Source organism: Sinocyclocheilus grahami, unplaced genomic scaffold (genome assembly GCF_001515645.1).
Source record: "Sinocyclocheilus grahami isolate Dianchi unplaced genomic scaffold, SAMN03320097.WGS_v1.1 scaffold1103.1, whole genome shotgun sequence".
Lineage (NCBI taxonomy): Eukaryota > Metazoa > Chordata > Actinopteri > Cypriniformes > Cyprinidae > Sinocyclocheilus > Sinocyclocheilus grahami.
The window spans coordinates 54182-74090 of NW_015506282.1; the positions used below are offsets into that span (position 1 = coordinate 54182).

The 19909-nt window shown below is 45.2% G+C and overlaps 1 protein-coding gene across 6 annotated transcripts in view; it reads right to left on the reverse strand.

Moving 5' to 3' along the window:
• pdhx (pyruvate dehydrogenase complex component X) overlaps positions 1-19907 on the reverse strand; it is a 24244-nt gene extending 4337 nt beyond the window's left edge. For 2 of the 6 annotated variants that reach the window (XM_016252383.1, XM_016252384.1), the window contains exons 1-7: positions 19604-19907; positions 17144-17230; positions 14632-14732; positions 14025-14203; positions 12772-12870; positions 814-976; positions 428-575 (exon numbers count right to left, since the gene is read on the reverse strand). In XM_016252383.1, coding sequence (XP_016107869.1) covers positions 428-575; positions 814-976; positions 12772-12870; positions 14025-14203; positions 14632-14732; positions 17144-17230; positions 19604-19856 — 1030 coding nt within the window. In that variant the 5' untranslated portion in view covers positions 19857-19907. Of the gene's footprint in view, positions 1-427; positions 576-813; positions 977-12771; positions 12871-14024; positions 14204-14631; positions 14733-17143; positions 17231-17335; positions 17440-19603 lie in introns of those variants that run through there. The other 4 variants (XM_016252382.1, XM_016252381.1, XM_016252385.1 and 1 more) reach the window with 4 other exon arrangements.
• Positions 19908-19909: the final 2 nt, after the last annotated feature.

A 19909-nucleotide genomic window follows, 5' to 3' on the forward strand; every position in this document is an offset into this window, starting at 1 on the left:
TGGCTGACTCTTAACTTTTATAAAGAGAATATCTCTTTGGATTTGAGACTTTAGTCTTTGCAACTTTACAGATCTTCTTTATGCACCAAGAGCTTGTAACACTCCAAAGAGAAAGAAAAAATTGAAATCGCATCATATGACCCCTTTAAATTTTTTTATTTATTATTAAATCATCTTATTTTTTTTTAAACGTAATTGGAACTGGAATTGTTTTTTTACTGGCATTCCAGGTTTTTCGGGAACAGAGATAGATGGAAAGGGAGGTGGGGCGGCCTGAGGAATTATCCACTCATCACAGACATATTATTGGAAAGCAGCACATAAACTTCACTGTCCTCAAAGCACAGGCAGTTTAACACCAATCATCTGTCTTGCTGTTCTGTGTGGATTATGATTTTCTAGCGTGATGTAGATGAAGGTGTCCCACCCGTGGCCAGCTGTTTCCGGAGCTTCATGATGGGCCCAAGGTCACAGTCGACCGAAGCATACGCATGAGGAATGGTGCTCTTGGACTGCGTCAGTCTCTGTGCAATGACTCTCCTCACATTAGAGGCCGGGATCTCCGTGAACGTGCCCTGAAAACTCAGTCATTCCACAGCGACATGTTATTTCCCCTTCTCATATTTTCAGCACAGTTCATTTAGAATAAACTCTCCGAGGCCTGAAGCCACAGCCCCTCCACGATACTTACTGAAAGATTTTATTTTACAGCAAAGCTGTAACACCGTTTATTCTAGAGAACTGTGTGCTTTAAAATTTATTTTTTTTCCCCTCCAGCATGACCATATAAAATGAAACACAGCATCCGCTCACCGGCATCCCAGGTTTTCCGGGCACAGACAGGGCTGGGAAGGTGGGGCGGCCAGTGCTCGGGGCGATGGGTGGAGAGACGGAGAACGGGGCAGGAGGAGCGACCGCAGCTGCTGGAGGAGCCGAGAGCCTTTCACCACTCTGATTCAACAGCTTCAGAGCATCTCTGAAAAAACAAATGAATTCAATCAGGCACAGAAATCAAGAAAAGGACATCACTTTCATTTTGACGTGAGATGTACAGGAGTTTCAAAAGTAAATTCACCAGGGCTGCAACTAATGACTACTCTGATAATCTAGTAATCTGGCGATCACTGCTTTGATTAAATGGACAAAAAAAAAAAAGTCTAATTTTATTTATTATATCTCATCACTATAATAAATGTTCTCTTCCATACAGTGTGCAAATTGAAGTCTGCAAATTGAATGTGTGCAAAAAAAAAGGCTTATATAAACATTGCAATTTGAATTTCAGCATTCACATTAAAAACAAAACAGCAGGACAGTGTAAAATCACAGAATTATAATAACTACTGATAACAAAGAAGCTTTAATGTAAGAATGATCAGCGGGAACAAACGCACATCCACTACTCTGATCAGCGTAACAACATTCCTGTGAGTGAAATGTCTTTTATTAGTTCATCAGCGCCTCTGCTGCAGTCCAATCACAGCTCAGAATTTTACTCTTCACATGCACAGCGGTACACTATGGTACAAAGACACAGTGTTGTCATGGCAGGAAAAAGATTCCCTCGGTCAATGAAATCAATAGAAATAATTTAACATCAACACTTCAAATTCAATTAAAAATATTTTTATTGTGATCAACAAATTACCATAAAAGCCTTATGACTCAAATATTTTACATTAAAAAACATGAAATTGTGCAATATTGTTCTGACGATCATTTTAAATCTGATCGTTTCCATCTCATTCTGCCAATTAGAGCAGCACATTGGATTTGGACTGAATGTTAGAGTGTACAGCAGCTTTGAACAGAGACTGAAAGGGTTAGTTCACCCAAAAATGAAAACTGGCTTGTGTTTTACTCACCCCCGAAGCATCCTAGGTGTTTATGACTTTCTTCTTTCAGACGAATCCAGTCGGAGTTATATAAAAATTGTCCTGGCTATTCCAAGCTTTATCATCATTGCAGTCTGCGGGTGTTGCCCTTATAAAATCCCGCCGTGTCACAGCGATGGAGCCTGGCACGACTAAGTATGTCTAGTTTCACATACGGAACCGTAATGAGAGCGGCAATTATATTGGCGCTCTTGTTAAACAGCTCAGGTCTACAGGACCTAGTCGAAACCATGTAAAAGTCAAGGGGGCGCGGCAACTACACGATGCCGCATCACACCAGGGGCGGAGTTAACGCCGGTGAAACAGAGAATGTGAAATGGCAGCGTCTCCGGCGCCATCACATATAGATTAGTTGAAGTTTGTTTAATTTCAATGAAATTGTGTTATGATGCAGCAGCCGTACCGGTGCTCAAATAAGCAGAGTATAGTGGTGATCATGTCCTAAAAGACGTGATAAACAATATCATAACAATGTGATAAGCTGATAGGGACAGCATTGAATTAGTGGTACGTCAATACAGGGGTGTATACGACCTAGTCGAAACCACTGAGGCAAGCGATTCAGATCATTACTGAGGCTGAGTAGGCGTGTGCGCTGTTCGCACTGACAGCATATGTGAGGCAAGCGACAACACATCTAGGTTATAAAACCTCGCGAAAGTGCTGGGTGACAACCAGCCTGCCGCCATGCAAATGTCCTGAATAGATATGCCATTTGCCTGAGTCCGCAGGTTAAGTGGGCCCGAACCCCTATAGGACATTTCACGCCGCTAGAGCCATGATAAGCCAAAAAAAAAAGTGTGACAGCCTTTGCTTGGCAGGCCTTTTGTGAGCTCTCCAAAGCATACAAATAGCTGGTCCGAGAGCCTGAACTGTCTAGAGCGCTCGATATAAATGCGCACCGCACGTACAGGGCACAACAAAAGGGTATTAAGCGGCTCCGGTCCGGCCAGTGTTTCGGGACGGAAAGCAGATAGTGTTATGACCTGCACTTTAGATGGAGTCGAAAGCACTTTAGGCACATAACCCTTCCTAGGCTTTAAGTTGAGTCTGCAATCACCTGGCCCGACCTCAATACACGAGTCGTCAACTGACAGCGCCTGCAGGTCCCCAACTCGCTTTCACCCCCGAAGCATCCTAGGTGTTTATGACTTTCTTCTTTCAGACGAATCCAGTCGGAGTTATATAAAAATTGTCCTGGCTATTCCAAGCTTTATCATCATTGCAGTCTGCGGGTGTTGCCCTTATAAAATCCCGCCGTGTCACAGCGATGGAGCCTGGCACGACTAAGTATGTCTAGTTTCACATACGGAACCGTAATGAGAGCGGCAATTATATTGGCGCTCTTGTTAAACAGCTCAGGTCTACAGGACCTAGTCGAAACCATGTAAAAGTCAAGGGGGCGCGGCAACTACACGATGCCGCATCACACCAGGGGCGGAGTTAACGCCGGTGAAACAGAGAATGTGAAATGGCGGCGTCTCCGGCGCCATCACATATAGATTAGTTTTTCAGTGAAATTGTGTTATGATGCAGCAGCCGTACCGGTGCTCAAATAAGCAGAGTATAGTGGTGATCATGTCCTAAAAGACGTGATAAACAATATCATAACAATGTGATAAGCTGATAGGGACAGCATTGAATTAGTGGTACGTCAATACAGGGGTGTATACGACCTAGTCGAAACCACTGAGGCAAGCGATTCAGATCATTACTGAGGCTGAGTAGGCGTGTGCGCTGTTCGCACTGACAGCATATGTGAGGCAAGCGACAACACATCTAGGTTATAAAACCTCGCGAAAGTGCTGGGTGACAACCAGCCTGCCGCCATGCAAATGTCCTGAATAGATATGCCATTTGCCTGAGTCCGCAGGTTAAGTGGGCCCGAACCCCTATAGGACATTTCACGCCGCTAGAGCCATGATAAGCCAAAAAAAAAAAGTGTGACAGCCTTTGCTTGGCAGGCCTTTTGTGAGCTCTCCAAAGCTGGTCCGAGAGCCTGAACTGTCTAGAGCGCTCGATATAAATGCGCACCGCACGTACAGGGCACAACAAAAGGGTATTAAGCGGCTCCGGTCCGGCCAGTGTTTCGGGACGGAAAGCAGATAGTGTTATGACCTGCACTTTAGATGGAGTCGAAAGCACTTTAGGCACATAACCCTTCCTAGGCTTTAAGTTGAGTCTGCAATCACCTGGCCCGACCTCAATACACGAGTCGTCAACTGACAGCGCCTGCAGGTCCCCAACTCGCTTAACAGAGGCCAGCGTGAACAGGAGTGCTGTCTTGAGAGAGAGCGTACGCAAGCTCGCTGAATGTATGGGCTCGAACTGCATTTTTTATTTTTTTTTGGCTCTTGAATGAAGGCAAGAATTATTGGTATTGGGTAGTTGAATGGGTCTTAGCCCCACGACCCGCACCAATTTGTGAAAACTCTTCATTTAGGTGTGTAAAGACGTCTAGGGGAAGGAGCCCTAGCCTCAGCGATAGTGTTAAACACGCGCTGAGGAAGTGCATCTGTTACTGGCAAGCTTTGTCGAGCGGCCAGACATGAAGGCTCAATGACTCTGGATTTGGATGCTATATCGTTAACTGTGCTTGAGAGAAGAGGTCTCTCTTTAGTGGGATAGTCCACGGAGGGCTTCTAGCATCTCCACCAGTTCTGGGAACCATGGCTGATTGGGCCATTTTGGTGCCACTAACAGAACAGATTCCCTTTCCTCCCTGATTTTGCAAAGCACGCAAGGCAGAAGTTTCACTGGAGGAAAAGCATACTTGCATACTTTCGGCAAGCTGTGAGCTAGTGCATCCACTCTCAGGGGAGAGTGTGTCAGTGAATAAAACAGCTGCCAGTGAGTGTTCTCCGCTGATGCGAAGACATCCAGCTCCGCCTTACCAAATACACTTCAAATCATATTGACTGTCAAAGGATGTAATCTCCACTCCCCGTGGATTACCCCGCCCCTCGAAAGTAAAGCCGCGCCATAATTCAGGCGTCCGGGGACATGTACTGCCCGGATGGAGAGGAGGTGTCAATCTGCCCACAGAAGAAGGTCTCTCGCCAGCCGCATCAGCAGCCGCGAGCTCACGCCCCCTTGGTGATCTATAAACGCTACCACTGTCATGCTGTGCGTCCTGATGAGAACGTGACAGTGGAGAATGTCTGGGAGGAAGCACTCGAGCGCTAGGTGTACAGGACAGAGCTCCAGACAGTTTATGTGCCAAAACTTCTCAGTTTCTGACCACGTCCCAAAGACTGGTCTACCGTCACATACGGCTTCCCAGCTCATGCTCGATGCATCTGTTGTAACAGTCTGCCTCCTGATCACTTGGCCAATAAGAACACCCCGGCGATACAGTCATATTGCGCCAATCCCAGCAGTCGCGCATTACTTTGGTGCGCAAGGTGCCTGTGCGCCATGCGCTCTGTGGCACCCGGCCCTTTAGCCAGAGCTGAAGCGGTCGCATATGTAGGAGCCCTAGTTTGCAGACTGTCGAGGCGGCATCCATCTGGCCGAGCGTCCTCTGAAATTATTTCAGCGGGGGGGAGTGCCCTAACTTGAAGACTGCGAGAGAGCTGATCAGTTTTTGTGAGCGCTCCTCTGACAGACATGCTCGCATATTTATTGAATTCAGCTCCACTCCTAAAAAGGAGATGTTCTGGCTCCAGAATGCTCTTTTGCATATTCACAGTAAGCCCTAAGCTCTGAAGATGAGCAAGGAGTCTGAGCTTGTCGGTGAGCAGCTCGCCCTCTGATTGGGCTAAGACTAGCCAATCATCGAGATAGTTCAGGATGCGCATTCCTCTCTTCAGAGGAGAGAGAGCGGCATCCATGCATTTCGTAAATGTACAAGTGGCCAGGGATAAACCGAAGGGTAGGACTGTGAATTGGTACGCTATCCCCTCGAATGTAAATCTCAGGAAACGCCTGTGGCTACTTGAATGTGAAAATAAGCATCCTTTAAATCCACAGAGATAAAACAATCTCTCGGTCTGATGTGTGAGAGGACTTGTCTCAGCATAATCATTTTGACTGAGCGCTTTGAAAGTGCGCGATTCAGCACGGTCTCAGGTCCAAGATTGGGTGGAGTCCGCCATCTTTGGTATCAGAAAATAGCGACTGTAGAAGCCGCTCTCGTGGTCTGCTAGGGGCACTGTCTCGACAGCGCGTTTTGCGAGGAGGTTGTGTATTTCCTCTCGCAGAACTGAGGCATTCTGCTCCCGTACAGTAAACATTAACACACCGTTGAAACGGGCGGCCTGCGGAAGAACTAAAGCATGTAGCCGTACTTTATTGATTTCATAACCCACTCTGATACCCCTGGAAGTGCCTGCCACACTTCTGTGAACTGTGAAAGCGGGCGAGGCGGACTGCACACTGTGAGGGATAACTCGCTGTTGGGGGGCGGGGAGTTTTATACCGCACAAGTGTGAGAGTGAGTGATGGGAGAGATGGGAGTGAGAGGAGTTGAATTGCTTTGATATTGAAGTGAGTTTTGTATGTTTTTCGACTTTATTGCACTGCATAGTGGAACAGTCAAAACACAAACACGACAATTGCTCTCGCCGCCCACAACAGGCAGGCGGGCGGGGTGAACACAGCGGAGCGAGCAGACTTTTTCAGTGGCTCATCTTCGGCGCTGGGTGCAGATATCCTCCTCCGAGAGACAGCATCAGGAACGATTCCGGGGCCAGTAGCCTGCCGTCTCTGTCAGGGCGGGGTCTCTGGCACTTCGAGCCATGACGGCGCTTTGGCCAAGGCTGTCTTGGCCTCACCGCCGGCTCATGTTCACGGCGAACAGCAGCAGAAGAGGTGTGTGCGGTCTTCCCACGCGCTACGCTGAGGAGGAGCGGGAACGTGCAAGAGGGTTCGCGCCGGCGCGCTTTGACAGGAAGTGGCTAATAGCCTTCGACTGTTTCTGCACTTCAACAAAGCGCTCCGTGAATTTCTCTACCGCTGCTCCGAAGAGACCTGAGGGATTCACAGGAACATCCAGAAAGGCCATTTTTTCCGAGTCTTTTAACTCGGTCAGAGTAAGCCACAGGTGACGATCTAGCACCACAAGATTCCCCATGTTGCGGCCAATCGTTCGAGCTGTCACCTTTGTCGCTCTGAGGGCCAGATCCATGGCGCGTCTGAGCTCTTTGAACACTTCAGGGTCCGGCCCGTCCTCATCCAGAGACTTGAACAGCTTAGCCTGATACACCAGGAGGATTGCCATCACGTGCAGTGCTGACGCTGCTTGGCCCGCTGTGGAGAAAGCCTTTCCGGCGAAGTTTGCCGTGGCGCGGCAAGGTTTAGAGGGGAGAGACGCGTTTCTCACGCTCCAGTTCGCCGCGGCTGAAGGACAGAGATGGGTAGCGACAGCTTCTTCCACGGGAGGGAGTTTAAGATACCCCACTTGGTCAGCGCCATCCACAGAAGACAGGAGGGAGGATCCCGGGTTGTGCAATCGACTGGTGAGAGGCGAGTTCCACGACTTCGTTATCTCATCATGCACCTCGGGGGAAAATGGGGCCGGGCCTCCGCAGGGTGTCCTTTCGGCCGCGATCAGACTGGAGGTACCACTCGTCCAGACGGCTTCTGGCCGGCTCGGCAGGAGACGCCCATTCCAAACAGAGCTCATCAACTGCCTTGGACAGGACACTAAGGAGCTCGACATCACTATGATGGAGGTTCCCTGCGTCGCTGCCGTGAGGCGCACGGTGTAATCTAGCGGGCTGTTAGACCACTCCTCTCTCACAGACGCTGCCACCGAAATGGCATCATCTTCATCCTCAGCATCCTCCATGGCACCGAAGGACACCACATCTTGAGCGATGGGGGAGGGGCGGAGAACAGCGGTTATGGAGTGCACTGGAAGGGGACCTGCAGGAGGGGGATGAGGAGCGCGTGGGCACTGAGCCGGAGCGGGCTCGTCACCCAACCCTGACAGATCCTCATCAGAAGCTCGTGGCACTTTCCTCCTTGGCTCGAAGAGGATGCAGAGGAAGAGCGCTGCAGGGCTAGTTGGGCGAGTTCATCGCCTTGGACGATAGCCACATGGAGCTCGAGAGTCCGGAGCTCATATCTTCGCAATGGGGGCAGTCCGACCCCTCAAGCATTCCCACAAGAAGACACATGACTTGTGGCCATCAGAGTTTGATTGGCTCTGCGCAGGAGAGGCAATCGCGAGTCATCCTTGTTTCCGAAGCTCACCGGAACACAGCAGGGGAAGAGAATGCGTGTCCGCTGCAGTGTGTAGATCAAGGTGAGTAGTCTTGTTGATAGGCTTCTTGCTTCTCGTTGAAGGTTGGCTGAAGAAAAAGATTCTGAACAGATGACGTACAAGCGCTGCTTTATATAGAGTGGGAGCCCCTCATATTTCGCACGCTTGAACGCCATTGGCCAGTTTCACTGGCGTGATTCAATAAGGCTTCAGTAGTATTTGGAGAAAAGGGTAATTCCCTTAGCAATGTAGAGTGACCGAATTGAAAGGGAACAAAGGATCGGCAACCATGCAGGCAGCTGTAAGAAGGCAGGTGCTGCTCTCTGAAGAAGAAAAAAGACGACAGCTGAAAATGAAATTTAATATTGCATATTATACTGCTAAAGAAGAGACAGCCTTTGTGAAGTTTGGTCTGCTTATTACCCTACATAAGAAAAACGGAGTGGACAAATTCAACATATGACAATGATAAAAGGTGTGCAGAAATGATTGGACAAATTGCAGACACAATGAAAGGAAGCCTTGCAGAAAAGTTGAGAGCAGCACATTATCTGTCCGTTTTGATCGACGGAGACAGCTACATCGATTATTCCTCGAACACGGAATGTGAAATAGTGTATGTGCGGCTCTTGGAGAACGGAAAGCCAGTAAACCTTCTGGTTGGACAACAGAGCCTTGAACATTCACATGCTCTTAGTAAGAAAGCTGTTTCTCTCCTTGTTTTAGATTATTTTTGTATAACATTTAAAAGTTATAAAAGTGTTTGCTAGGGCTGATTATTTGGGTGCAACTGCTTGTCATATGTTAATATGGTTAATGTTAATCTGTCTACCATAACAAACTCTATAATGTTGCAGTTTCATTTCTGCATTTAAATGCAATTGTACACAGTTGAATTATGGTCGTTAGTCCTATTAGCAGCACAAACATGAAATTATGAATGAAATTATTTTATTAGTATTTATTAGTTTCCTATTAATTGTGCAGCCATAGTAATTTGTAGTAATAGTTTTTTATATATTTTTTTCACAATGTGATTATTTAATGTTTTTCTTCAAGGGGTGCTGAATGCCACCAAGGCTGCATTTGATAACCGGAGGATAATGGAGGATGGCTAAGAAAATGTGTCTTTCGGTGCAGATGGGGCCTCTGTTAATATGGGTACACGTGGGGGTGTGATTGCCCACCTGCAGAGCGAGGCAGGGAGCCATATAATCCCAAATCCACTGCATGCCACACAGGTTTGTATTCACAAGTAGTCACATTGTTTCTCTCATCAAATTAGAAACAATAAAGTTAGGCAACACAGCTCAATACAATTCAATGGAAATTGTGACCATAGTTAGCCAACAGTGCTTTTGAGAAATGCAGCCCTGCACAATTCTGAATAAATTTAATATCACAATGAAACTGAAAGGGAATGTCACATGCCTCAAACATCCACAGCTGAAGCGGCACATAGAAGCTGCCATCAGCATCGGTGTGGATGCCATCAAAGCAAGGTTTGGTGGTTTGGTGAAGAATGAGGGGATCCAGACCATACTGGATTCTTTCAGAGTGCTCAACCCTGACACGTGGCCAGAGGAACAAGCTAACCTACTTACCTTTGGAGATGACAGCATAGCAGACCTGGTGAAGCACTTTGAAAAGCCTTTAACAGAGTAAGAATTAATTTGATAAGGCACAGCTTTGCCATTTGAGACACCTGTTGCATATGTGCAAAGTCAAATTGCTCTGTTCTGTGTTTCAGAGCAGGGTGCAAAATTGCTACAATCCAGGATGAATGGCAAGGGCTCAAAATCCTAGTGAGCCAGAACTTCAGGGACAAAACCTACTCTGGCTTACGGGAGATGCTGATGACAAAGGACCCCTACAAGCAATACTACAAAGTAAGGCAGAGCAGTCCAAAATTGTCCAGACACAACTTCTATTTTTTATATATAATTAATTTAAAATGTTGTCATCTCCCATAGAACATACTAGAGTTGGTGCAGATCATGCTGGTGCTCCCTATTTCTGCTGCCCAGTGTGAAAGAGGTTTTTCTGCCCAAAACCGCATCAAGAATTCAACAAGAAGCTGCCTTGGAGTGTCCACAACAGAAGACTTGATGCGGATCAGTTTAGAGGGGCCTTCATTAGAGCAATTTGATCCCAGTCCTGCTGTGGACCGCTGGCTAAGCTCAAAGCGGGCAAGACATCCTGCTTACAAAAGCTGCTGGGCCCGTGATATCCTTTCTGTCTAAATGGAACAAGTAGACTAAGAATTTAGAACCAAGAACTACTTTATTACAGATGTTCAGTCAGATCATACAGTTTAAATAAAAAAAAAATATTAAATACTGTTTAAAGAGACAGCTGTTGAAATAATTAAAAGAGAACCTAGTGTACTTATTGTTTTCAAATAAATAAATCACTTTGCTTTTAAAGGGCTCCTCGTATCCCTTTATTAGGTAAAAACACATTTAGTAAATTTTCTTTGCGACCCTAAAATTCTTTGATGTGCTCCTTCTGAAAAAAGTAAGCGTCAAGCCCTGCCAGGATGAATGGCAAGGGCTCTAAATCCTAGTGAGCCAGAACTTCAGGGACAAAACCTACTCTGGCTTATGGGAGATGCTGATGACAAAGGACCCCTACAAGCAATACTACAAAGTAAGGCAGAGCAGTCCAAAATTGTCCAGACACAACTTCTATTTTTTATTTTTATTTAATTAATTTAAAATGTTGTCATCTCCCATAGAACATACTAGAGTTGGTGCAGATCATGCTGGTGCTCCCTATTTCTGCTGCCCAGTGTGAAAGAGGTTTTTCTGCCCAAAACCGCATCAAGAATTCAACAAGAAGCTGCCTTGGAGTGTCCACAACAGAAGACTTGATGCGGATCAGTTTAGAGGGGCCTTCATTAGAGCAATTTGATCCCAGTCCTGCTGTGGACCGCTGGCTAAGCTCAAAGCGGGCAAGACATCCTGCTTACAAAAGCTGCTGGGCCCGTGATATCCTTTCTGTCTAAATGGAACAAGTAGACTAAGAATTTAGAACCAAGAACTACTTTATTACAGATGTTCAGTCAGATCATACAGTTTAAATAAAAAAAAAATATTAAATACTGTTTAAAGAGACAGCTGTTGAAATAATTAAAAGAGAACCTAGTGTACTTATTGTTTTCAAATAAATAAAATCATTTTGCTTTTAAAGGTCTCCTCGTATCCCTTTATTAGATAAAAACACATTTAGTACATTTTCATTGCGACTTTAAAATTCTTTAATGTGCTACTACATTTTTCAACTTAGGAGCACATGTGCTCCTTCTGAAAAAAGTAAGCGTCAAGCCCTGGCCTTTATTCATCCCCCGGAGCCATCTGCTGCACGTTTTATAATGAATGCGAGCGCTTTATTTGACGACTTGTGGACTGTTCAACTGCAACACCCGCTGACTGCAATGATAGACCTTGGAATAGCCAGGACAATTTTTAATATAACTCTGACTGGATTCGTCTGAAAGAAGGCCGTCATATACACCTAGGATGCTTCGAGGGTGAGTAAAACACAAGCCAATTTTCATTTTTGGGTGAACTAACCCTTTAACGCTTCAGTATGAGTGCTTCTATCATGTGCTAGGAGATCCTCATAACAGAGATCATTTAAATTAAAGTCAGATCTGTGAAAAACAGCCTGGACTGTGTTTCAAAAACTCTTTAAGCCTAATGCGAATGTAGAACCATTAGCACTACCGTCTCTATGATCTGCTTAGCCTTTAGGTGTTTTTAAGTGCCAGAGATTTGGTAAAAGTGGTCATAAATATCTATTTTAAATATATTTGGCACAAGAAACCTAGGCTGATGATATAGGCTAACAGACCAATCAAATTTTCATGGAGAAAATGTATATATAATAATGATGATGATGATGATATCACCCCTATAATATAACCTACATAATCTCTGGATAATCTAATAGAAATGCATATTGTGTCTCTCTCTTTCTCGCAGCTGAACTGTCATCCTCAGATCTTCAGTGGATTTGAGGTATTAATAGGTGTCAGTTTCTTTGTTCCTATGGACACCCAGAAAGAGGAGGCTGCATTGCCATGGTAACTTGTGTTAGTAATGAGCCTGCTCAGTGGGATTCTCTCTGTGCGTGTGTGTCTAACACCCTCCATTTTGAAAGATCATCAAACTAAAAATAGATTTACTGGAACACTACATGAAAATTGTATTGTGCACACACACACACATATATATACACATATATATACACACATATACACACACACGTATACATACATATATATATATACACACATACATATACATATACATAAATATACATACACATATATATATATAATACGAAACCTGCACAGCTGTGTGTGCGTGTGTTTGTGACATGAGGACACAAATTTGTATACTAACATGGGTATGACAGGTATTACAAGGAGAAGATGACTTATGAGGACATTGCCCCATGTCCCCATATTTCAAAACGCTTATAAATCATAGAGGGAGTTTTTTTGAGAAAATAAAAGTGCTCAAAGTTTCCTGTAAGTGGTAAGTTTAGGTGTAGGGAGATAGAAAATACAGTTTGTACAGTATAAAAACCATTAAACCTATGGAATGTCCCCACAATTCACAAAAACAAACCTGTGTGTGTGTGTGTGCGTGCATGACTCACTCTTTAGTGATGAGGCCGCGTGGACCTGTAGCTTTTGCCAGATGAGGATCCAAACCATGAGTGTCCAAAATGTGTCTCGCAGCTGGACTCAAGCGCAATCTGTCCAAAATCACATAAGAACACACTGATATCAATGCCACACACAATACAAAGCAAACTTTTGTGATTGCCAAGCCACAATGAAAATGCTACTGTACAAGATGTTTGTGCGTGACCAAGTGTTTCCCTGAGCTTCATGACTGAATCATAAAAGCAGCTGCAGAAGAGTGTTTAATACACATGCACACATGGACGTTACTTGAGTGACTGTATTTATGATCCAGTCCATTACAACATTTTATGCTTGCATGTTTGCCCTCCTATTCTAATTTTGACATTTAAATATGTCATGCTCTGTGATTTATTTAAATTATTGCTGTGTGTGATAGAGGGCGAGATATCCGAACTAATATCTGAATTAGTTACTGGACCTCCACCTTCATACCTGAGAGAGTCACCACATGTCTAGTTACTCACATTAACTTCTGACATTTGACAATAATCTTCATTTAATTAATTTAATCATTTCAAACCTAAACGGCTTTTGACACATACATTACACAGCATAAATGTGTGATTTTTGCTAAGAACAGAGCAGGAGAAATGCAGAGCAAGCATCTCCGAGCTGGCAAAAGCTGAGAAGAGTGACTGCAGCAGCTGAAACGCATGGCCGTCCTACACACAGGAAGCAGCTGCTGCAGCCACAGCACAAGACAAAGCCCATATTAACAGAATGAAGACTTCTAGGAGTCCACACTCTTCTCATGAGACAAAGACTATCATTCTGCATCCAAGCATCCAAAATGTAAAATAAATTCACACATGTAACAAGAGCTTGGAACAGAAATCTCCCTCTCCACGTGTTGTTGGACACGAGACGAGGTGAAAATTCTTCGGTGGACAAGTATTTCACGCGTCATGTGAACTCAGTGCCAAAAAGGGTCACGTTGGGGGACATACTGTGCACTAGTATGTTGCACGTTTGTTGAATTGAATCGAGGCTGCACTCATTTGTGCAACCCTTCTTTCAAGCAAAATCACCTAATTTACTAATTTTTCAGATATTGATGACATTTTTTTAAGCATGTTTAATAAATTGCAATTTTGTCTTAAACCGTAATTGTGACCATTAAAATATAATATATCTTTATGTCCAGAGGGGGTATTCTGTATATAAAAACATTTACAAACAACATCTGTTTGCAGATACGGACTGTTTGGGTGCTGAAGGTGTGGTGGTCAGAGGAGGGGCGGGGTCAGCAGCAGTGGGCGGAGCTGTGGTGAGTGTTACGGCCTCCAGCGCTGGAATCTCCACCCGTGTCCAGTCTTCACCTTCACTGACCATCAGTGCTATGAGAGTTCCCAAACGCACACCTCGACTGCCCTCCTGCACCTGAGACAAACACAGGAATGAGCTCTCTTTTTTACTGGCTCAGTTGCAGTTAAGTCACGTATGTGTATAATTAAAGGGCAACATTAATATGCAAATTGTGTCATTTTAAAGCAGAGGTGTGTGATAATATCTGTGCCCACTAGCATCACCAAATGGTCTCCAAACAGGTTTCCCTAACATCAAATCATAAATGATGACAAGTATTGATTTTTTTTTAAGGGGAAATCTAGTATTATTGTGGGAGTTGAGCAAAGCAGTGAATAGAGATTAAAAAAGGGGTCAAAAGTCAAAATATTCTTTGTTTTATTTCCATACATACAGGTTTTGTTTATCTGTCTCAGATCTCACACGCTCTACTGTCATCTATTCATATAAAATGTCAAAGTTTCGGTATCGATTCAATATCTCTCGGTCATAAACACACTTACGAGTATTTTAGCAAGGATTCCATCCTCATTGGACTCCATGACCACCACAGCTTTATCAGTCTCAATCTCACAGAGAGCGTCACCAGCAGCCACTTCATCACCTGCTCACACACACACAGACACGGGAGGCAGACACACTCTGTCAGTTTAAATCTAGATTAAAGACCCATCTCTTTAAACCTGGCTTACACATAATACACTACCACATTTCTATAATTCAAATCCATTAAAGGATTTTTAGGCTGAATTAATTAGGACAACCGGAACCGGGAACACTTCTCATAACACCCGATGTACTTGCTACATCGTTAGAAGAATGGCATCTACGCTAATATTAGTCTGTTTCTCTCTTATTCTGAGGTCACCGCAGCCACCAGATCCAGTCTGTATCCAGATCAGATGGTCACTGCAGTCACCCGGATCCAGTACGCATCCAGCCCAGATGGTGGATCAGCACCTAGAGAGGACTTCTACAGCCCTGAAAGACAGCGGAGACCAGGACAACTAGATGAGCCCCAGATACAGATCCCCTGTAAAGACCTTGTCTCAGACGACCACCGGGACAAGACCACAGGAACCAGATGAGTCCTCTGCACAATGTGACTTTGCTGCAGCCTGAAATTGAACTGCTGGTTTTGTCTGGCCAGAGGAGAACTGGCCCCCAACTGAGCCTGGTTTCTCCCAAGGTTTTTTCTCCATTCTGTCACCGATGGAGTTTTGGTTCCTCTGGCTTGCTTAGACACTTAATTTCCAGCGATATCGTCGACTTGATTGCACAGAAACTATTTAAACTGAACTGAGCTGGATGATGACATCACTGAATTCAATGATGAACTGCCTTTAACTGAAAAATTGAGTGTTTACTATTGTCATTTTGCATTATTGACACTATTTTCCTAATTAATGTTGTACAGTTGCTTTGACACAATATGTATTGTTAAAAGCGCTATATAAATAAAGGTGACTTGACTTGACACACAGACACGCGCAGACAGACACACACAGATTCAGTCAGACCAGCATTAGAGCTGTTAAGAGTTATTTTGCTCATATTATGCATTTTTCAGCTCCTGCAGACCCTCTGTTCACATTTATCCAACAGTTACACCACTGACCAGCCTTTGTAGGAAGATTACACTTTTTGTAAAATGTCCACTTTTTAAAAATTTTATATTTTTATTTTGGTACCTTCAAGTACATATGATTTTTAAATGTTCCTTTTGTAACCTTTTTTAACTAGTGCTGTTTTTTTCCTTGCAGAGATCAGTTTGTATGCACCTGGTAACAGCAGCTGATGTCTCTAGACCAGCGGTTCTTAATAGAGTGTATGCTGAGCGTCACCTGACCAAACCCGGAAAACAGGTCTCATCGCTTCCGCTTGTCGGGGAACGTGCTAACAGCCCTTATAAATAACAGCGATATCTATGGACATTTTAAGATGATCAGTTAAACTAGCTAGCTGTTTTTATTGTTGACGTTTTATTTAATTGTTATATCTAAATGTTAGTGAAAAGAATAAAAATACAAAACTTTTAGATATCAGTCTGCATATGTGATGGACACTGGTTATGATAATCTTTGAAGGCATCTTGAGTAAAACTGCTTCATATTTAACCAAGCATATGCAAAGCGCTTGAACCGGAAGTGACGAGGCCCGGTTAACAGAATACGGAAGTCTGTTGCACATAACCCCTATCCTGCCCTGTGTCCGAAATCACCGCCTATGTGCAATTTAGTAATTGTGCTGCTTCTAATTCAGTGATAAAAAGCAGCTGCAAATGTTGTACACTGCTGTAGGAGTGCATGTTTTTGGCTCGTCCTAATACTCACACTTGCGATCTTTGCCACTTGAGAGCGTTTTTTGAGGTAATGTGTAATGTATTGGTATCGATATAAACATTTTTGAACGATACCCAGCCCTAATTAGATATTACATACAGTATAATTTGGTAGTAAAACAAAGTGTTACACATTCTATTTGGTGCAAAGATGAAAATGTTTATTTTGTACAACATTTGCAGCTGCTTTTTATCATGGAATTAGAAGCACCAGAATTACTAAATTGTGCTGTCTGTTATAGGGACTACTGAACAGACATTTAGAAGTTTATTTTAAAATGCAAAGTATTGAAAATCAAAACACTACAAGTGTGTCCCATCGGGTAATGAAAAGGTCCACACACTCGTGCACTTGAACCAAACACAATAAATACATCATGAACGTAGACAAGTGGTCAAAAGCAAAGACCACAAGTGTGAGCATCTACATGGGCCCTTTATCTCCCTCATATATTTTAATGTGCAGCTGGAAGCAGTAAACATAGGCATTTCAAAATAAGAGTCCTTGTGTATTTCAGGCTTATTTATACATTTGAAGCCCAAAATCCAATATAGATCGACCAATTATTAATGTTCATTTGTGCTGGTCTTAAAAAGTGTTCAACTTGATTTTAAAAACTCTGCAGAAACCCTGGCATGCCTTCTCATCGATGTATTTGCGAGAAATGACTAACCTTCTTTCTTCAGCCATTTGACAATGTTTCCCTCCTCCATGGTGGGCGAGAGCGCTGGCATCTGCACCTCCAGAGGAGCGACCCCTGCTGGACACACAAACTACATCAGACATGCATCGAATCCAGACGCATGGACAGGAGGTGTGTGGCATTCTGGAGGATCGCATTAAAAAAAAACATACATATACATACACACAAATGATAAAAATGGACAGTGCTGATTCTGGATGCTGATTGGTCAGTACAGTGTTTCTTCTGTCACAGTCCTGGGCAGACGGCAAAACAAACAAATTTTAAAAATACAATAAAACATACTGGTCAAGGGACAATGCTAACATGGAGGATGCCATAGTGAAAATACTGTGTGAGTGTGTGAGAGTGAGTGAGTGAGTGAGCTTGAGTGAGTGACAGAGTGTGTTTGTGTGTGTGAGTGAGCGTGTGTGAGTGAGCGTGTTTGAGTGAGCGTGTTTGAGTGAGCGTGTTTGAGTGAGCGTGTTTGAGTGAGCGTGTTTGAGTGAGCGTGTTTGAGTGAGCGAGCGTGTTTGTGTGAGTGAGTTTGTGTGAGTGAGTGAGTGAGTGAGCGAGCGTGTTTGTGTGAGTGTGTGAGTGAGTGAGCGAGTGTGTGTGAGTGAGTGAGCGAGTGTGTGTGAGTGAGCGAGCGAGTGTGTGAGTGAGCGAGCGAGTGTGTGTGAGTGAGCGAGCGAGTGTGTGTGAGTGAGCGAGTGTGTGAGTGAGCGAGCGAGTGTGTGAGCGAGCGAGCGAGCGAGCGAGCGAGCGAGTGTGTGAGTGAGCGAGCGTGTTTGTTTGAGTGAGTGAGTGAGTGAGCGAGTGTGTGTGAGTGAGTGAGCGAGTGTGTGTGAGTGAGTGAGCGAGTGTGTGTGAGTGAGTGAGCGAGTGTGTGTGAGCAAGCGAGCGAGTGTGTGTGAGTGACAGAGCGTGTTTGTGTGTGTGAGTGAGTGAGTGTGTGAGTGAGCGTGTTTGAGTGAGTGTGTGTGAGTGAGCGAGCGTGTTTGTGTGAGTGAGCGTGTTTGAGTGAGCGAGCGAGCGTGTTTGTGTGAGCGAGCGTGTTTGAGTGAGCGTGTGAGTGAGCGAGCGTGTTTGTGTGAGCGAGCGTGTTTGAGTGAGTGAGCGTGTTTGAGTGAGTGAGCGTGTTTGAGTGAGTGAGCGTGTTTGAGTGAGTGAGCGTGTTTGAGTGAGTGAGCGTGTTTGAGTGAGTGAGCGTGTTTGAGTGAGTGAGCGTGTTTGAGTGAGTGAGCGTGTTTGAGTGAGTGAGCGTGTTTGAGTGAGTGAGCGTGTTTGAGTGAGTGAGCGTGTTTGAGTGAGTGAGCGTGTTTGAGTGAGTGAGCGTGTTTAGTGAGTGAGTGAGCGAGCGAGCGTGTTTGAGTGAGTGACAGAGCGTGTTTGTGTGTGTGAGTGAGCGTGTTTGAGTGAGTGTGTGTGAGTGAGCGAGCGTGTGAGTGAGTGAGCGAGCGTGTGAGCGAGTGTGTGAGTGAGTGAGCGTGTTTGAGTGAGCGTGTTTGTTTGAGTGAGTGAGTGAGCGTGTTTGTTTGAGTGAGTGAGCGAGTGAGTGAGCGAGTGAGCGAGCGAGTGTGTGTGCGAGTGTGAGTGAGTGAGCGTGTTTGTGTGAGTGTGTGTGTGAGTGAGTGACCGAGCGTGTTTGTGTGAGTGAGTGTGTTTGAGTGAGTGAGTGTGTGAGTGAGCGAGCGTGTTTGAGTGAGTGAGTGAGTGAGCGTGTTTGAGTGAGTGAGCGAGTGAGCGAGCGTGTGTGAGCGAGTGAGCGAGCGTGTGTGAGCGAGTGAGCGAGCGTGTGTGAGCGAGCGAGCGAGTGTGTGTGTGAGTGAGAGAGTGTGTGTGTGTCGTGAGAGTGAGTGAGTGATTGAGTGTGTGTGTGTGTGCGTGAGAGAGTGAGTGATTGAGTGGGTGTGTGTGAGAGAGAGAGTGAGAGTGAGTGAGAGTGTGAGTGAGTGAGTGAGTGAGTGAGTGAGTGTGTGTGCGTGTTTGAGTGAGTGAGTGAGTGAGCGAGCGTGTTTGAGTGAGTGAGCGTGAGTGAGCGTGTTTGAGTGAGTGAGCGTGTTTGAGTGAGTGAGTGAGCGTGTTTGAGTGAGTGAGTGAGTGAGCGTGTTTGAGTGAGTGAGCGAGTGAGCGAGCGTGTGTGAGCGAGTGAGCGAGCGTGTGTGAGCGAGCGAGCGAGTGTGTGTGTGAGTGAGTGTGAGTGAGCGAGCGTGTTTGAGTGAGTGAGTGAGTGTGCGAGTGAGTGTGAGTGAGCGAGAGAGCGAGCGTGTTTGTGTGAGTGTGTGTGAGTGAGCGAGCGTGTTTGAGTGAGTGAGTGAGCGTGTGTGAGTGAGTGAGTGAGTGTGTGTGAGAGCGAGTGAGTGAGTGATGTAAATTATGATGTAAACTGTGCTATAATAAATAAATAAGAGTCTTGCCCTTCTGCTGACCTGCCAGAAAAACACTCACCACATACTGACGGCGACTGAAACAAGTGTCTGAAGCCGCTTCCAGTCCAGCCTGCGGTCCACTGGCGTTTATCCTGAATTATTAGTCTGTTTTGAACTGTCAGCTTATAGGGTTTTATGGCTCTCAGAGCAATGAAAACGGCCCTCCGCCCGAGTCTGATGGACGCCGCCATCGCTGTGCCCTTCTTCCGCTGCAGCGCCGCCGCCTTCTTCTTCTCTGCCGCTGCGGGCGGCTCGAGCTCGGGCTCGCTCATTAGCGCCGTCTCGCGGACTGTTCCCTGGACGCTCTCTCACACTGAGCGCGATA